We start from the raw sequence: 20,606 nt of genomic DNA on the forward strand, positions 1-20,606 counted from the left end.
CATTATATGCAAAGAGTTAACAGGTTTATCAGTATATAAGATATCTAAAGCAACTATTTCCACTTAATTAACTATTGCTTAAGCAAGGATATATGAAAATTAGGCAGGTATTTAGCCACCTAGAATGATTTAACAGCTGTATGTTGCAGTAACCCTGATCCCAGAGGACCTATAAAGCTGTGTCAATGACATGTATGCAGCATCATGTTTGATTGCTATGGAAAACATGAGTAATCTTTCTAAAGCTAATTAAAGTAAGAATTACTTGGAAAATATGATTTTCTAATTAATTATTCACAATGTGTTCTGTTTTTTTTTCTTTTAAACTAATAGATGAAAATATTGCTAAGGCTTTAGAAATTAATATGGGCACTGAAGGAAATCCTGTATACATTTATTTCTGGATATCTCATGGTATTTGCTTCCATAAGTGCTGCCTCAAATATTTAGGGGCAGATTTATCAAAATATGAGATTAGAGCTCATAACAGAGAAAATCACCCAAGCCGACCGGACCCTCTAGGCAACCCGGTCGCCCCCCCACGTGTTTTGGGCATATGCAGTTCGGGGGGGGGGTGTGATGCAATGGGTCATTGCCCCCACCGCTAATGACAAGTGGCAGGGGAAATGACAAAGGAGCGTGGACTAGGGGTAGGCAGGAGAAGCTCCTGCTTGGAGCCCCCTAATAGTTGCACCCTAGGCAGCTGCCTTTTCTGCCTGCCCCTAGTTCCGGCCCTGAATAGGTCTCTAATCAATAGAAAGTGGGTGAAATTTCTGTGGTGTGCTCTAATCTCACATTTTGATAAATCTGCCCTTAGTTTTGGGGGCTAAGTATCCAATATTATTTTATTGGTTTTGGGTTAAATTTGGTTAAATGATACAAAGTTATTTATGTAGCACAGGGCCATAAATATCCTTTGGAGGGCTGTATCTGGCCCACAGGCGGGCTCCCACTGTCCCTGGTTAAAGAGATCCCTATTTTTATGGATTAATGAAAAAATAATGAAAATCTGGTCTGCAACCGCCTCCCATTTGTGGTAGGGCGTCTTGAAGTTACCTTCCTTCAGTTAGTTGGTTGCCTTTGTGTTTGTGATGAGCTGTCCTAGCAGCAGGGACATACTCTTTAGCAAGTAACTGGGGTCCCCAAATATAAAACTGGGCCACAGAGGTTAAAGTGAATTTTTGCCTGTGGCAGTGCAGAAAGAGGGCGGGGTTAAGATATTGTCTGGCAATGGAAGGATCGTTTTTTTGAGGCAATATACATGGACTATGTAGTGTTGTGAAGGCACCTGCCAAAGGCTGTAATAATTATTTGTAGCAGCAGCCATTCTTTATGTGAAAGGAACAATGATGGAGTGGGACGCCTGCTCTGTACTGTATCTGACAGGACATACAGCATAGATAATTATTTTATTGGCTTATCAAGCAAGTTGAATTGCATGCTTTCAAGAACTCACTTCTGGTTTTCAGGCATCTTATCTAAGTGGTTTCCCTAGGAGTAAGCTTTCAGTGTAACTAGCTTAGCAAGCTGATAAAGGTACTGTCTGGGTAGTAATTTTACAGTTACATCTGTGCTGCTGACACTTTGCTGCCAAATACCTTTCTCCCTTTTTCTATGATATATCTAATGGTGGCCATACATGTTACAATTATGATCTTTCCTGCAACCATTTGTAGACTACACTAATGTTCAGAGCTTAATCGTCAGAAATGCAGGTAGAAATAGTTGAATTCTATCCACTTAAGTCTTTCCTTTTTATTTTTGTCTTCAAAAAACCCAAATCATCTCATTAGTGCAGTCAGATTTCTCTGCAGCATATTCCACCTTTTAGGGTCCATTTAGTTTTACATTCAGCAAACCTGACCCTAATCCAAGCAATTTATGACACAAAAGGTGTAAGAATTTTTCCACCACTGACATCATATAAGGTAGATCTGCCATGGTGAAAAGGGCTAAAGCATCACATTCACAATTTGTTCCATGATGGTACAGTACATTCTTGTTGTAGTTCATTTGAAACTGTTTGCTGATCCTATTTAGCCCAGTCAAGATTTACTGACAGCCTGATACAAATTAAGGAGTTTTGGGACTTTGGGAGTTAAAGAGTGTATTTCCTAGAAACATAATTTAATGTAAAACAGCAAATCTATATGTTTACTCAGTTATGTTTGAGAGCAGAGTTGAGCTATCCTGCCACCAACCAAACCTGAAATGCTGCATTAAAGCAAATAAGCAAGAGTAATCCTGTGTATGCTCAGAGCCCTGTCCTCCGTATTCCAAGCATATCATGGGGCTACTCTCTGCATATCCTCAGCCTTTTGCTGACTCATATTGCTTGGGCTTTGAATAAGATTCTCTGTCGTTATATGACTTGGGAGGGAGTTGGCTATGGGTAAATACAGCTGTTTTTATTTTAAAACCAAGAAGTGATTACTACTATTTAGGAACAAGCATTTTTATTTTTAATATCAAGGGATTGAAACAAGCGATTTGTAAAATAATGTATTCTAAGTCAGCTGTAATTCATCCCTAGGACCCAGTGCAGATATTATGCTACGAAATGGAAACCGATGAGCATAGGAAGACTGCATTGATTTTTGCAGCAGGTGATAGTGCAACAGAAGAGTGTAGCATGTCGGGTGGGGGTAGATGAGAATACTGCTAGCTCATTTTGGAAGGGCAGAAGCTGCATTCATTTCTAACTAGACTGGGCAGACCAGTATCTTTCTCGACGACCCAGCAACTTTCTTCCATGTTTCAGAGGGGGTGTGGGAAACTGTTCAAATGACATTCACAACAGCAACTGTAGCAAAGAGCACCGAATGAATCCGGAAGCCTGTGAGGATGCTACAGCCTTTCTGCAAGGTGCAACTCGGGCTCCTTTTATTCATCAGTGCTACAAAAGCAATGCCCAGAAAACTACGTTCGAATATATAGCATCTGAAGGTGCTGATGTAACACCCTTTCTAAAGAAAGAAATCTCATTCAGAAGAAAGCTTAACTATTGCTGGATATTCAATGGAAATGAAAACTTCACTTATTTAGCTGGAACTGCGTCCTGTAAGATGAATTCATTATCATAGATCTTCTCTTCCCTCCACCCAAGTGCTGAAATTGGATTCTTCCTTTTAACTCTTTGGTTTTTGCCGTTATGAATCCTGCACATGCAGCTTGCACAGTTAGCTTTCTTCCTAGGTAATAAGTTGAAACATACTGTATGCTGATGAAGCTGCATTTAATCTTTGGACTTTGCTTAGGAGAGCTGGAAATCAAAGAAACAAGCGAATGCAAGCTAAGCGATTATTTGCTGCATTGATATAGTGTTTCTCCAACCCAACTTTCTTTTTTTGAGTATGCTTATCCTAGCACTTTAATGCTGCGGTCACTGCCAGTGTTTGGGGCTCTTATCATACCGTTTCAATTTAATATCCCACCCTGAACTTTTCACTCTCTCCTTCTCCGTCAGATTTTGCATCTTATGCATAGCCCCTAAAGGACTGTGTTGTTCCTCGTAAAGCCCTTTATACCCATCTGACTAGGGAGCACTCATCTCGGTGGTTTGTGCTAATACCGGTGCCATATACACTCTTGAAATCTCTGGATGTGTGGATCACGTTACAAAGATATAATTTGCACTTTTTGTAGAAAAGCCATTTTTTGGCACAGACTTGGCAGAGCATTTCAATAAGCGCGAGTATTGGTTCCATAGCTTGGGGGTGCCTTAATGACACTTTATCTAAAGCTCTCAAGTGGTTCGGAATTTCTAAATAGCTTGATGATAACTAATGAGGATGTGCAGTCAGAGCGATTGATTGAATAGCTGCAGTCTTGTGTTTGTCTTCTTGCTCTCTGCACACTGGCAAGGGAGGGGGAGAAGCAAGATCAGATCCAGCCTTTCTGAACTGGAAGTAGCACGGATCCCTTGGGCCAAAAGGCCAGGATTGTTCGCTTCTGCTGCGCCAGTTTTATGAGAGGGTGGAATATGCCAGCCCATACAATCTCTACAACTACTTCTGTAATCACGTTTGTAATGTCCAGAACTTCATAGGATATAACTCTTGTTCCATGTTGGGAATTACTTATTACATCTTAGAAGTTGGATTTTACCCAGTCCAATCTTTGGAGTGGAAATGGGTAGCACATGCGATAAAGGTACATCATGTCATATTGTAATGCCTTGCCTTGTTTAAGCACATGTACTTTGTGATTTTGTAAGATAAGCTTGGTAGCACCTTCATTTGTTGAGTAATTCAGTTTATGATATGGATTTAAACTACAGTACAAAATATAAGCTAGTTTATAACTTTCTCTAAGTTGACTTTAATTTTGAAGCTTATCGTATCAATTGTGTGTTTAAACAGAGTGAAATATTAACATTCTCTTAAAAAGCCATTTTTCTTACAGTAACTGAAAAAATAATTGGACTTTGTGTCATGTGTAACTTACAGCTACCTTACAAACGTTATCTGTCATTGTGTTCTGGAAATCAACAGATGAAAAGGCCCATGTTGGGGAACACTGTTATACTATGGATGTAACCAACTAGTTTTTAAAAGGAACAGCATAAAGATTAAAACTTACCTGTCCAGCTTGCTTTTGTGCATAATAACCTACTTTACATATTCGCCACATTCATTATTATTTATTTGTTTATTTTTTTTTCCCATTTTAATTTTTTCTGCTTAGCTAAACCAGTTATGTGTTCCAGAGATTATTGTTATGTCAGACAAAAAACTAAAAACTGTTTGTGCTTAGTATTTCTGTTTCTTTTCAGAGGTCCCAGCTGAGAGGTCACCCCGAAGGAGGAGTATCTCAGGGACTAGCACGTCAGACAAAACCAATGCTATGGATCCTGCAAATACCTCCCCCTTTAAAGTCTCAGTAAGTTTGTTTCTCCTCACACTTCCTGTAGGGCAGGTTCTCCCTGGAGCAAGTAATTCCAAAGAAGTAGGTCAGAGGGAACCATAAATATTTTCTTGTACAAATTAGCCATTGTTTACTTTTTTTTTGAAAATCACATTCTTATTTCCATGCCTTTTTGGTTTTTGCTTTTTCTAATGATGACGATAGTGACACTGATGGCTCCCGATTCAGATGATTTATGGCTTTAAAATTTACATAACTGTTTTTAAAATTGTAGCTTATATTTTCCACAAAACTAGGAATGTAACTCAGAAACCTTGCATATTTCCAGCTAGCAATTGAAAATGTTCTCTGGTTGTTGGGGTCACTGCCTAAAATTTAATGTTCTGGCTTCTGGCTCCACATTATGACAACTTTTTTCCTGTGGTGGACTGTCAGCAGCTGAAAGGGGGGACAAAACCCGATTCAGAGACACATTTATGCCATAGAAGTTTCTCTCTTTCATGCTGTTTTGTTATGCCCTTGGTTTTATTGAAGCAGATATTCGTATAAGCAATGAAAGCCTTAAAATACCTCAACTGCTGTTGTTTCATAAACCGGTGCCAAATTAATTCATCTGCATTGAAGCATGTGTCTTAGTGCTCGCCAAAAATCATCTATTATTGCCACTTTATGCTGTACAAGAAAACTGCAGAGGTTTGGTGGAAATAATATTTGTACGGCCCATCCTATTGAGTACAGGTGTATACTAGTTAACACATACATTCTAGCTTTAAAAAGTACCCACCAGTGGCTTATATCAAATTAAGCCTTTTGCTTAAAATAACATCAATAAGATGGCTTGTTACATCTGTTATAACCTAACCTATTTTATAAGAACTGAGACACTAAATCTTTGGGTCATAAATTGATGGCCAGTCACAGCATTGTGATATTTGTGCATTATATATATATATATTTTTTTTTTTTTTTTTGCTTTTATTTGGGTTAATACCTGCAGAGTGAAGGCCTGCTTTTGTCTAGCAGAGGGTAATTGGATGTGAGGGAATAATGTCTTCCTTTTAGCTTCTCTAGTCCTTTTAAGTGTAACAAAAGCCAACACAGTCAGCAAAAGTGAAGGTCAGAATAAACATGCTGAGATCTTCCAGCTGCCTGTGCTCCTATCTTATGCAGTTACAGCAGCTTGCAGAGCAAGACCCTGGGCACTCTGCTTGTAAGGTATGGCTACCTCTTGGTTGGAACTACTGAAGGTCAGATCTACACAGCGGTACATATTTTCTCTTTGGTTTTTAAGAAGGAGAGAAAAGGAATTATATTTGATTATTTTATGTTTAATGTATTTTTTTTGTTTGTTGTTAAAGGAGAAGGAAAGGCTAAATCAATGGGGGGATGCCAAATGTTAGGCACCCCCTATTGATTGTAATCGCTTACCTGATACCCCTGGCCGGTGCTCCTGTTAGGGCTTTGACACATGGGGAGATTAGTCGCGCCGCAACAAATCTCCCTTGTCACGGGTGACTAATCTCCCCGCAATGCCATCCCACCGGCTGGAATGTAAATTGCGCCATGGTCTGCCTTGCTTGTTCACAGATGGGCACTCTTTTCTGAGATAATGCATTTTTGTAACTAGCTCATTGGCAAGTAGTTTCTTCTCAAGTTCTTCAGTTAGTACTCGTGAATCCTACTAAAACACAATCGTGACTTATTATAAAGACTTAAGCAGCAAAATTTAATATCAACGCTGTTCAGTACAAAACAAAAAGGGGGTTCCCAAACACCCAAAGCAAAGTTTATTAAACTTATTTTTATGATATTTCCTCTTATTTCTGTTTTATCGTAACCTTCAAAAACTCTCTTTGGGAAGGACACTCTTTACCTTTTTGTATCCGTTATTTTTGTACGCAAAGCTGTGTTAAATGTATGCATCCACTTATTTTACAGCATTTCAGAATATCCCGGCACTTCATAAATTAAAGTGATAATAACATAACAATAACAAGGTATAGAGGCAATTCAAAGGCCATACAGCCACAATTTGGATCATTAAATGAATTTTTGAATGCTGAAAGGCATATTGTAGTTATATATATATATATTTTATATGTTCTGTCTTGTTGGTAGAAAAGAGAGATTAGCTGTACATATTAACTTTGGCCCTGTCCTGTACTACAGAACTACAGTTTTGTAGTACAGGACAGGGCCAGAGGAAAGCTTGGAATCTCCTCTTCACTGCACTGCTGCATATTTGTCTAATATAAAAGGGCTTTCATGACTGCAGGCATAATTGTTGGGCCTGCTTAAAGAGAAGGAAAGTAATTTTGGCATTTTACTGCCAATAGATTTTTTGCCACGTAGAACACTATAGTTATTCAGTGGAAAGCTTTACTAAACCTGAGTAAAGAGCCCTAGAAGCTCCCACTGATAGCAGCTGCCATTTTAGCTTGCTCTTGGTAGCTTCCTGCTGCAGCTCTAGCCATTGGAAGCTCAGATCACACATTCTTAAGAGAGGGGACAGTAGGTTCTTATGCATTCTTATGGGAGGGGGAGAGGGAGAGAGGAGAGACGAGAGACTCGTACCCTAAAGCTGAAGGAGCCCTAAAAGAGAGGAAATCCTGATACCGTAGAATATGTTCCAAAAAAAGGAGACAAGAAATCCTGTGTTTCTTTTGATAAAGGACTCAATCCTCTATCTTGAGTGCTTATGGCTGTATTTACATAGACCTTTCTGATAAAGCTTACTTAGTTTTTACCTTTCCTTCTTAAAAATGTAGTCTAAAAAAGCAGTTAAGCTGGGCACACACGTGGCGATTTACAATCTTTCGTGCGACCGTCGGTCGCACAAAAGATCTTTCCTACCCTCCACAAACGTTCAGGGCTGAATCGTCAGATATGGAGGTAGAAACAATAGGATTTCTACCTTCTTCTGCCGTTTCAGCCGTGAAGGTAGATTTTGCTCAGGCGCCTTCAATGGCACCTGATCAAAATCTTTTAACCCTCCCGATCGGTGAGTCGACTGGTATCCGCAGACTTCTGCGATATCGGTCGCCTCGCCGACTTGCTATACACCCCCCCGAATATCGTACGAAACAAGGTTTCGTACAATATCAGCGGTGCGTGTATGGCAAGCTTTAGAGCATGCATGGGAACAAACAAACAAGCTCCTCCTTAGCCAGTAGACCAAATAATGATACATTTATTTCAGCAGGTGTGTTCCCCTGTAGCAAGTACAGAAAAATACATGCAAATAAAATTGTTTGCGTTCCTTTATGGCTTTGAATTTAGCATGAACCACTTTCTATACTAAAAAAAAATGCTACTTCTGTAATGTAATCATGAGATGTAAGTGTAAGATTTTATCGGAATTCCCACCAATGTTCATCAGTCTGGAGAATACTTAATAAATAAATGGCTGCAATTTGAGTTCTCTGTTTTCTGACAGAGATTCTTTTTAGCACTGTGCTTGGGCTGGCTAGAATTTCTTGATCGTTTTACCTGGTTTTCCATTACTTCCATTAAATTATTTTCCATGAATACCAACTGAGCTGCAGAGCACTAAACTGATGCAATTACCATGTAGTACCAAAGGTCCTAACCATTTTGTATTCACAGTATTCATTTATAAACATCCACTCTGATTTCACTTCCCACCATTTTGAATCAATATCTCCTTAATGGCATTTGGTGCACTTTGACATTTGCCTTTAAAACACCACTTAGCATGTCCAAGTTTTCATTGCAGTCCACCTTTGTATTCCCTTTGTATTTAATGTGTAATTATAAAAATAAATCTTGGAAAGTCGGTACCTATGCATTCCGAACACCAGAGACTTTGAATGTTTATAAGATGTCTAAGGATGTCTAAAGGATTTGTGATTTTAATCCTGCTACTTTGTTGGACAATTAAGGATTTATGTATGGACCCTTTGACATACATTCTAATTGAAACTGATGGCGTCCATTTAAATACTTCAGTTGGCCATAGGGTTGCCACCTTTTCTGAAAAAAAAACCCCACCTTTATATAGTTTTACCTTTTTCCCTATGAATAACATAGGCTAATGATGCCTATATGGACCCTGTTTTATGTAGATCCACCTGCAGGTAAGCATGGTTGGCTCCCTATGTGGCAACTCTCTCTGTATTGAAATGGGAGGAATTATCACCTTTGCTTTAGTAAAGGGCAAAACAGGGCCATAAAGACATATGTTTTTCTTTATTATTTATAGAAGCGGCACTGGCAGCTACTTCTTATGAGCATTTTTCTATTTATACAACTATTTTGAGAACTGAATAAGTTCTTTTACACCAGCAATGTGACTGGAATAATGTGAGCAGACTGCCATTTAGCTGATTCTGTAAGGCTGGCAGCTGCACTTCTTATCACAGGTTTGTCAATGCAATCTTAAAGGAAAATATAGCTAAAATGCCTCATTGCTGTTTGAAAGAGTGAACACTGTAAAATACATAAACATGTATCAAAGTGCTATTTAAACTGCTAGAGTGGGAAGTTATAGGCAAACTTTTTGATACCTTACTGAGTTTATAATAGTATGATGGGACTTGAATACAAGTAATATTTACTTGATACTTTTCTTCTCCTGAAAAAAAAATCTAAGGTTCCTTATAAAAAGTTGCATATTGTTGTGTAGCAGCCTCATTTTGGGTGGTGTTTGTATCCAGTCCTCTGTGAAGCAGATTGGAACCTTAATGACATTTTCTTTGTCATTTACTGGTGTATTTTCCCCCCAAGTCTGTTTTTGCAAGGGGCTGGTTTCCCATGGCAATTAAAAGTGGTCTCTCAATGAAAAACACAAAGGCAAGTTTTTGCAAGCCTTGAACAAGTGAGGGTTGATGGTGCTTACAGTATATGCTAAACCAGCACAACTGCACAGTCGGCAAAATGTGTGTTTTAGGGCTTTGGGAGCAACAGCATTTGGACTTGTAATGGCCTAGTATAAGATTATGTTCTATACAGTGGGCATGAGCTGGCAGTAGGGACGGGGCTGTTGCCTTCTTTGTATTCTAAGCTTGAAAGTTCATTTCAGCCCACATAACTTTTTGTTGGCAGTTTTATTTGTGACCACTCAACACAAAATGGCAGTAAGAGTTTATATATTATTAGCACCAACTGGATTGTACCACAGACACCCATAATGGTCAGCTGAAGGCTCATATACCAGACAGGTCAGTTTAAAAGATGCCTAAGCACCACACTCAGATTACACTGTGTAACCTGGTATGGCCATTACAGGAGTTTAGGAAACATATTCCACATGCAGAATCACCTCTGTAATATAAGCAAGATTTGGATTTATATGGATGACCATATAAATACTGTTTCTTTGCGTTCTTCCTTAATATTATGCTTCTATTTGAGCCAGCAATAGTTCCTAATATGAATAAAGGTCTGACTACTATAGCTGTTTCTTCTGAGTGATAAATTCTGCCAGCTGCCATGCATCAAACCATATATATGCTGCTGTGCATTGGGTAGAAATTTGTCTTATTGTCAGGTGTGTTTTTTGACTGATGTAGCAATTATTATGAAATAATACAAAGGAGATTTTTTTAGATACAGTAGAACCCCCATTTAGTGGGGTTTAGGGCAAATGAAGAAATGGAGTAAAATCTGGGAAGATGTAACATCAGGGAAATGCTTTATATATTGGTGGGACCACAAAAAAACAGTGTAAAACTATGGAAAACTTAAAATCAGGGTATGTAAAATGGAGATTTCACTGTAGTTTACATAACAATATCTGAATTGAGACTATATTTATTTCCAATTGCTTGTTCCCAAGCACAGGCATGGTTTCTAGGAGAGTTATGCACCAAGACCTGTGTGTAACTTAAGTAAGCATTTTTTGTTAATGACAGGTCTCATATTATTGTCAGGAAGAACTTTATTATCCTTCAGCCAGTCTAAATAGGTCCAGATAATGAGCTGAGGAAGTATAAAGCAATGTGAATGGAACATTTGTTAGTTCATTTTGGGTCTCTGGTTTCAGGAATAAAATAAATACACTGTATGAATCTCTGGTTTCAGTGAGCCGAGCATTGTACAGGGACATCCAACCCGTTTTGCTGCAATTTGTTGGCCTGGAGATGCTTTGAATTGGGTTTCAGAATAGCTGGAGGCCTGTAGGTTGGACAACCCATAAACATGTGTCATACTATTGCACCATTTACTCTTCTCACAGGTTCCTCTTTCCTTCACAGGGCTTCTTTAGTAAACGGTTAAAAGGCTCTATTAAGAGAACGAAGAGTCAATCAAAGCTGGACCGGAATACAAGTTTTCGCCTGCCTTCTCTTCGTCCTGCTGAGAGTGACAGGTACGTGCTAGGCCTGACTTTGCTTGATTGTTCTGTACAGTTCTTAACATAGATGAGCTTCTGTGCCCTGATTTTGTCATGCAGGATTGTTTCAGGCGAAATGTGTGAAATACAGCCCTATAAATCGACTGCAACAAAATGATCAGAGCCTTGTTAATTGACTGAGTTATGGCTAGAATATAAAACCAGTTGTGATGTGAGACCCTTGAGACGCTGTCTAACTAAGTAATATGGTGCTGAAGATTTAGTACAACCTAAACAGATAAGGTTTGTTTTATTGCAATAATTAACTGAGCTAAATGTGACCCGCACAGGGATATTAGTTCCTACAAACAAGACAGAGTGATTGTCTCTTTCCACTGATGACAGTTATTTGTGTTGTGCAGTTCTAGCTAGTTGGCGTGTCTTAATGTCATAATAATGTAAACCCTATCCTGCGGCATTGTTTGTCTGCCAACGAGGAGACATAAGGACCAGCGTTATCAGTTTAGCTCCATAAATTATTTTCTTTAACTCTGGTACATTGTAACACATTCATGAATTCTGTATTTAAAGGGGGTTTTTTTGTTTGTTTTTTTGCTATATTATTAATTATTCATCTTTTTAATTGTTTGATGTGTCCATTATCATGGAAGTGATTCTTATCCGTATTTCTTGTCCTGTTCAGTCAGTGTAGTGAAAATGCACAGCAGCTAGGGGTCTTTGTGTCTGTCATACGTTTCCTTAAATGCCTAATCAAAAAAAAAAAGTTTTTTAAAGTCTTGATAGTACATTAAGGACATGTATGATTTACTGTAATGAAAATGGTTGCCATATTGTTTATTCTGGCTAAATCATCCTGTGAATACCTTAGCATAACAATGCCAGCAATTCTGTAGTCTGCAGGTAAATTACAATTTGGTCATCAGGGTTAGTGACCCCATCAGTTTAGTTTTGTAATTTGGGTTCATATAAATTCTGCACCATGCATCCCTGTTTAGAATTAACAATAGGCATATCTTCACAAACACTGACATTTGTTGACACAATCTTCTTAGTGGTTCAACGCTAAAAGAAATCACAGTTCATAGAATATGAAGCCAATATCTGAAATAAATTCTTCACATCTAGATATATTTTGCAAATAGTTGAGAGAATAGTATCAGTAGACCCTTCAAAATGATGAGTACGTGGCCAGGTTCATAGGATATCAGCTAGGGTGTGTAACCTAACTTAACTGGGGGTACCTTTAGCCAATAGCTCCCAAGTATAGTAAAGCTGTTTGCTTATAACCAGTAGTTTGGTTTCTCATTAGCTAAACATGCTGAATATTTTATCGTAGCTATAGTCAACTTTTAACAAAGATTCTTCTGTAGTAAGTACAGTTCTATGGGAAAATCTGGGATAATGATGCCATTTTAATGGCAATAGATATTCAGAAAATGATCCATAAAGTATGATGATATATTTTTGTCTTTAAGTAGCTTTAAAAAGCTCTGCTACTGTAACTAATATGAATACATTTCAGGATCTGTTAGGGGTAATGTTAGCCACCATTAGCCTTCAGAAAGATTCTTCTAACAGTCGGGCTGTTTAGCCTTACTCTGGGCTTTTAAATAGGCAAAGGATTTCTGCACATTAAGTAATTTAACTAATTTTTCTGGCAGGTCTTGGCAGACTGCATTTTTTTTTTTTTTTTTTTTTTTTTACATAAAATGTTCTGACTTAAAAACAAGCAGTAATGGCCTTCTCTGGCAAGAGAAAGTACCCAATCAGCTAGGTCTTTCCATAGTTGGTAGGTTTTCCTAACATTGATATTTGAAACTTGGTACATATACTGTACACCAGAATTTGTAACCTAAAAAATTGCTGTGAAACATTTCCATAAATCATGCTTTATTGGATAATGTTAATTGACAGACTACATGCTTTTAGCATTAGATTGTTTTTATGCTGTTATTTTGCATATTTTAGTTTATTTTTTTCATCTTATTTTCATGAGCAAGAAATGCTTTTAAACAGGTTGTAAATGGTAAAATATGTCCTTTCCATCAATGTAAACACATTTATTTTGCAAATATCCCAAATTCACTAATTTTATGCAAGATGAGGATATTCACTTAATTTTTTTTAAATAGCTTTTTTGAAAGTTGGCGTTTACATGTTACATAAAGCTCTTTTAGATACAGAAATTGGCGTTATTTGAAAAAGCAAATTATATATAGTTAATGATTCAGCGTTTTCCTTACAGTGCTTAGTTTAGCTTTAATAGAAAGAACTGTTGATAATATGTGAATTTGCTAAATGTATTGCAGTATCCGTTGGAACTGGAAAACATGAAAACAAGACAAGAGCAGGCTTTTATAAAACAAGGCTTTTACATAAGATGCAAAGTGACATTTCAGTTTACACAAACCCTGGTCTCAGGTAGTTAGCAAAAGTTTGTGTACGTTATAACGGCACTTTAAAGAGAAAATAAGAGCCCCAGTCCAGTTAATAAAAGCCTTTTAAAGCTGTAATTACTGTCCAAATTCAAAATGTGGCATTGTGGCCCAGTGGAGAGCAGCTAATGTGGCATTTGCAGTCTATAACTGAAAGAATTACATTTCTGTCAGTTTTGCAAAATGTAAACCTTTTCATAGGATCACATTTATAAAAGGGGTTGTTAACCTTCTGAACTGTCTGTAGTATTTGAATATCTGTAAGCAAAACAACCCCTTTAAACCCTAATGTTCTTAATGCTGTTTGTATGGTTATTTTCAGATACGAATAGGCCAGCATTAGTCATCCTATGTAGCCTGACTTGATTTTCTCTGTACTGAACTAGGACTACTGTGAGGGATGGGGCAGGAATATGACCAGGGCTATTTCTGCCATATTAACAAATGGAAATTTGGTTTCCAGAGGCAGCTATTTTCACCCCTGTTTAGTAATTCAGCCAAATAGTGCTCTCTGCACTAGCTATGTACCCCCCCAGACTTTTTTCGGGGCTGGAAAAGTAAGAGGGGATGAGAGCATAGGGGCAAGAAGTGGCCTTGTTGTTCACAATTTACCCAGTGGGAATGCAAATCAGTGTCTGCTTTGGTAAACTGCACTTAAGTTGTGGTTTTGCATCTTGACAACATTTGCCATAGTGTTGCACAACTGCATGTGATGTTTTAAACATTTTTTTGGCTTTGTTAGCTTTTTCTCACAGTAGTTTAGATGTTTAATGATTTTTATGCGAGTTACTCAATTCAGTTTTTTATGGCTGCCACCCACACAATTATTCTTGGAGTAACTGACACATTTTATTCAGTCTGACAGCCTGGTTCCAGTTTGACTCCAAGATCTGTAATGCCCAAATGCATTGCTGAATTATGTGCCAAAGTAAAACAAGTTAGGTTGAGGAAGCAAGCTAATAAACCATTTATATCTTGGGAACTATTAAAAACATGTTTGGAAACAGAATTACTAAACATCCAATGCAGTTTGTTTGGGGGTCCTTAAAAAATAATTTCCTTTATCACTCTCAGTTGAATCTTTCTTATACATTTGCTTTCTGTTCTATAGACCCTTAGTGGCAGCTTTGTTGTTAATCTTTAGTTATTGAACTAAGTAAAATGAAATATGATCATATCTCTGGAGAACCATCTTGTTCTAGAAGTACATATGCAAAAGCAATTTGGGATAAAAGGTTAAGTAAACTGTATTATACACTGGCAACAGCTGGAGGAGAAAAATGAACGAGTCACTGCACAATCAGAAAGTGAGACCCTATATATCCACACCCTTCCAGCCATATAAATCTTTAGCACTTGGGTTTGTAATGTCTTTGAGCTGCCTCCAGAGTATTGGCAGACAGACTGGGTTTTTAGATAATTAATAGATAAAAGCAGGCAGTGCTGGGTTGGTATCAGAGAGAATGCACAGCAGGGTGAGTATGCTGCGGCAGGAGACATCACAAGACTCCTCACCTGGATAGTTCCATCCAGATGCTTCATTAATGCAGATAAAGCATTGTTCAGTTGATTTTGATACCCTATATAAGTAGTTTTTTTGGTTTAGAACTGACTTTACAAACATTTGGGATTTTTCATTTGTTCTTAGGTCTGATTGCTTGTGTTATTATATGATAAAGATAGGCTTGTGGTCTGCTGTAGGATGCTAGGCTCCTGCTCTGTTCATATCAGCTAATGGATGTAATGTGAGTCTTTACTGTAGATGGCCCGGGAGGATTTATTAATGCGGTATTATCCATTTTGGGTTCATAATCCTACCGGGCAGATTTTAGCACAAAATGATAGTCTCTTTTCATGCTGAGTGATTGTAGAAAGCTTCCTACAGTTGGCTGAGCATTTAAATGGGTCAGATGTGCACCATATAATTATTTTTAACCACGGTTCTCAGCATATGTGCTTCTAATGGTGTGCACAGGAACATTTGCTAGAACTGTGTTTGGCAACATATAATGGTCAGAGGTGACTTATACAAACTTTACTTACAGCAGAAAAGGCTAAAGGGCAGTTGGATTAATGACATGCTCAAGATGCTTGGGAACTTATTATGAATATTGATACCATGCAATGTCTTATTTGAAAGTATTCTTTATATACTATTCATTTTTATTATGGCCTTGCCTTGCCACTATCAATTCTTAAACTGACTTTAATGCATGTGCGTAATAGAGAGCTTATATTGTAAGCATCACTTGGGTAGGGTTAATGGGCAAGCTTCATGCAGTGTAAACCTTAGGGTTGCCCATTTCCGGTCATACCTTAGAATGACCATGCTCCCAGTCTGCTCAAACTCCCCCCAGCTTTGCCCAAACCCCTCCCATTTGAGAGGAGACCTGTCTGTTGGCCTTGCTAAATGCAATACAAATAAAGGACACAATAAAGTTACTTTTTAAAGTTCCATTCTCAAACCGTCTATCCTACGCTAATGCTTTACATGTGTGCAGCACTATATATACAGGCATGTTCTTTATCTGCAGACTTTTTCTAAATATACTGGATCATCAACAGGCCCAGACTAGCAAACTGTGAATTCTGGCAAATGCCAGCGGGGCTGCTTTAAGATGCCATAGCCATATAGTCACTATTTAGTGAGTGGGTGGGGGGCTGTTCTGGCCTCTGTGTGCTTGAAGTGCTTGTACCTTTGTTGAATCCCAGCCTGGGACTGGTCATCAACCTTAAAGCATCATAAACCTGTGGAACGATAAAAGAAAACTATGCAGCAGATTTATGAAAGTGGCACTTTGATCATTTAACTTATTTACTCTTATGTAAGTAAGAAACTAACACTCATACTATATATAATATAAATGTCTGGAAATTGAACAGACCTGTTTCATGCAGCAACTAATAAAAGAAAATTGGGGTGTAGTTGGCATACAGTGACACGTAAAAAAAATTTTCTACCCAATATGTGCAGTCCTATTGGTTGAGACAGACTTCTATGAAAAAATAACTCACTGTGTAATTTGGAATTATGACATGTTAGACAAACCAACTTACTAAACTACAAGTCAGGAGTAAATATGAATTCCTGAATACACTTTTTAGAGGCTTGGAAACCTTTTAGAAACCCAAGCCTTCTCTGTCTTGTTTGACTGCAACTCAGCTTCCAAGCTGGTATAGCCGCTATGACAGGGGTCCCCAACCTTTTTTATCTGAGCAACATTGAAATGTAAAAAATGTTGGGGAGCAAGGTAAGCATGAAAACATTTCCTATTGGATGACCAATAAGGGCTTTGATTAGTTATTTGATAGCCCACTGATGACTGGCAGACTACAGGAGGCTCTGCTTGACAGTACACATGGTCTTTCTGCCTTCAAATCTTGTCTTCAAGTCAGAAATTAAAAAATAAAAATCTGCTTTGAGGCCATTGGGAGCAACATCAGAGGGGTTGGTGAGCAAAATGTTGCCCTCAATACACTGGTTGGGGATCACTGCTCTATGTCATCATGATGTCAGGATTCACTTATGTTTACTGCACCTTGTGCCCTTAGTATTTACTACACCTTGTGTGCTTGAATATAAAGCTTGAAGAGGATGAATGAATTTTATTAGAACTAATTACGTTACGTAAGTGACATTAAACGAGTGCCTTAATGTAGCATTAACTATGTATGAAAAACACTGGCAGTCCCTGTAATGCTTTGAAAGCATTTGTATTGCTATGTGAGTTATTCTGCAACATTTTTTGTTTTAATTTAAACCTGCCTTTATTGTATCTTAGAAAAATATATCCAGTTTGTATTGTGTTTTACTGTTTTTTAATGGATGCAATCTTCCTGGGCCCATATTCAGCAAAGCTTGATTACAATATTATTTTTTAAAAAAGATTTTAAGTTCTAATGAGGAGGGCCCTTTAGCCCCCCTGAACTGTTCAGTATTTGTATGTAAGTTGTACAAACCGGATTCCAAAAAAGTTGGGACACTAAACAAATTGTGAATAAAAACTGAACGCAATGATGTGGAGGTGCCAACTTCTAATATTTTATTCAGAATAGAACATAAATCACGGAACAAAAGTTTAAACTGAGAAAATGTACCATTTTAAGGGAACAATATGTTGATTCAGAATTTCATGGTGTCAACAAATCCCAAAAAAGTTAGGGACAAGTAGCAATAAGAGGCTGGAAAAAGTAAATTTGAGCATAACGAAGAGCTGGAAGACCAAATAACACTAATTAGGTCAATTGGCAACATGATTGGGTATAAAAAGAGCTTCTCAGAGTGGCAGTGTCTCTCAGAAGCCAAGAAGGGTAGAGGATCACCAATTCCCACAATGTTGCGCAGAAAGATAGTGGAGCAATATCAGAAAGGTGTTACCCAGCGAAAAATTGCAAAGATTTTGCATCTATCATCATCAACTGTGCATAACATCATCCGAAGATTCAGAGAATCTGGAACAATCTCTGTGTGTAAGGGTCAAGGCCCTAAAACCATACTGGATGCCCGTGATCTCCGGGCCCTTAAACGACACTGCACCACAAACAGGAATGCTACTGTAAAGGAAATCACAGAATGGGCTCAGGAATACTTCCAGAAACCATTGTCAGTGAACACAATCCACCGTGCCATCCGCCGTTGCCAGCTGAAACTCTACAGTGCAAAGAAGAAGCCATTTCTAAGCAAGATCCACAAGCTCAGGTGTTTTCACTGGGCCAGGGATCATTTAAAATGGAGTGTGGCAAAATGGAAGACTGTTCTGTGGTCAGACGAGTCACGATTCGAAGTTCTTTTCGGAAATCTGGGACGCCATGTCATCCGGGCCAAAGAGGACAAGGACAAGGACAACGTTATCAATGCTCCGTTCAGAAGCCTGCATCTCTGATGGTATGGGTTTGCATGAGTGCATGTGGCATGGGCAGCTTGCATGTCTGGAAAGGCAGCATCAATGCAGAAAAATATATTCAGGTTCTAGAACAACATATGCTCCCATCCAGACGTCATCTCTTTCAGGGAAGACCCTGCATTTTTCAACAAGATAATGCCAGACCACATTCTGCATCAATCACAACATCATGGCTGCGTAGGAGAAGGATCCGGGTACTGAAATGGCCAGTCTGCAGTCCAGATCTTTCACCTATAGAGAACATTTGGCGCATCATAAAGAGGAAGGTGTGACGAAGAAGGCCCAAGACGATTGAACAGTTAGAGGCCTGTATTAGACAAGAATGGGAGAGCATTCCTATTACTAAACTTGAGAAACTGGTCTCCTCGGTCCCCAGACGTCTGTTGAGTGTTGTAAAAAGAAGGGGAGATGCCACACAGTGGTGAAAATGGCCTTGTCCCAACTTTTTTGGGATTTGTTGACACCATGAAATTCTGAATCAACATATTTTTCCCTTAAAATGGTACATTTTCTCAGTTTAAACTTTTGTTCCGTGATTTATGTTCTATTCTGAATAAAATATTAGAAGTTGGCACCTCCACATCATTGCATTCAGTTTTTATTCACAATTTGTTTAGTGTCCCAACTTTTTTGGAATCCGGGTTGTATTATTAATGTATTTACCCTTCTATTGTACAGCATTACATTGGAGATTTATAAGTACATGTTAATGAATAAAGTTCATTGTGTTATATTTCCAAGAATGCCTGTGATAGTTGTTATGAAAGAGAAGGAACATGCCTTTCTAAATGAAATTGTTATGTGACTGCATTGTCAAACAAATGGAAAATCCCACTCTTGATTTTAAAAGTATTTTGGGGGTTTGTAGCCTGCACAGGAGGCCCAACAAAACATCTACAGTTATCCCTAGTGTTTTCCCCAGGTCTTAACCTGACTGGACTTTGTACTGTACTTTCAAAATGAAATAGGAGCATAAATAATCGTTCAAGCTATAATTTATTGAAGTTGTAATTTTGGTTTGTTGTGTCCAACCCCCCACCACCAGGGAGGGACCTCTTGCATGGGGATTATGACACACAGCACAAGGGTAGTGGGGAAGTTGACTAAAGATGTCAAACATCCATTAAACAGTGGAACTTTTTGCGTGTTTAACGCCTAAGAATCCAGGTAAAATTATGAAATAGTTCAGTCAAATAATGCCAAAAATGAAGTAATACTTGCCCTTTAATCAATATGGGGGTCATATAAGATGTGAATTTAAAGAACTGGGTGCACTTAGAAATTGAACTTGTGTGTGTTGTACAATTTATGTGCCATGCATTTAAAGGAACCAGGCTAAAGTGCAGATTCTACAGATTTCAGGCAAGTCAGAGCCTTTTGAGGGTATTAACATTGCCACTAGTGCTTCTGGATCCTTTGCTGTAAAACATAACATTAATGTGTGTTAGGGGTGTTTATTTTGAAGCATAACTGTTAGACTTGTGGTTTTGTTCTGTTGTATGTATTATGTAAAATATAATATAATTTTGTAAACTACATCTCCCAGCATCCTCCACAAAGCTATATGCATTTTATGTGGCTCCCCCTCATTATACCACATCCCCCGGGTGACTAGTGCTGAAGTGATCTGTTTACCATTTCCTGTAATCCTCCTTTCCTGGGATTAGGTCTCCCTCAGTTAAGCGCTGCTCAATTTTCCAATAGTGTCACTGATTATAGTGAATTGCTGCATAATCCATCATTACTGGGCATTAATTTAGTCCCTTTTTGGAGTGCCCAGGGGTCTTTCTGATCTCTCGGTGGGTGCAAATTAAACGATGACTGATGCTTATTAAAAATGATAACTTAACTAAGCTTTTCATTTTGGTTTTTATAGTGTTCTGCGGCAGCCAAGTGGTTAATAGTTGTGCCTTTATAGCCTCATTAAGTATTGAACAGGGGAATTGTATTTCATCTTGGTAGAGATCCACCCTTCACATTCCTGCTCTTCCCCCTTTAAATTCCTATATTGCTGGAGAGATGAAGGCAGATTGTCACTGTCTGTGAGGGGTATTCGTCGGGAGGAAATAAGCAGATGTTAGTAAAGGG

General features: G+C 38.3%; 1 protein-coding gene across 7 annotated transcripts in view; it reads left to right on the plus strand.

Annotated features, from left to right (window-relative positions):
* rasal2 (RAS protein activator like 2) overlaps positions 1-20,606 on the plus strand; it is a 147,510-nt gene that overhangs the window by 99,973 nt on the left and 26,931 nt on the right. For 6 of the 7 annotated variants that reach the window (XM_004914030.4, XM_002937360.5, XM_031900971.1 and 3 more), the window contains 2 exons: positions 4,775-4,881; positions 11,082-11,194. In XM_004914030.4, the coding sequence (XP_004914087.1) occupies positions 4,775-4,881; positions 11,082-11,194 (220 nt within the window). Of the gene's footprint in view, positions 1-4,046; positions 4,153-4,774; positions 4,882-11,081; positions 11,195-20,606 lie in introns of those variants that run through there. The other variant, XM_004914031.4, reaches the window with a different exon arrangement.

Source organism: Xenopus tropicalis, chromosome 4 (genome assembly GCF_000004195.4).
Source record: "Xenopus tropicalis strain Nigerian chromosome 4, UCB_Xtro_10.0, whole genome shotgun sequence".
NCBI lineage: Eukaryota > Metazoa > Chordata > Amphibia > Anura > Pipidae > Xenopus > Xenopus tropicalis.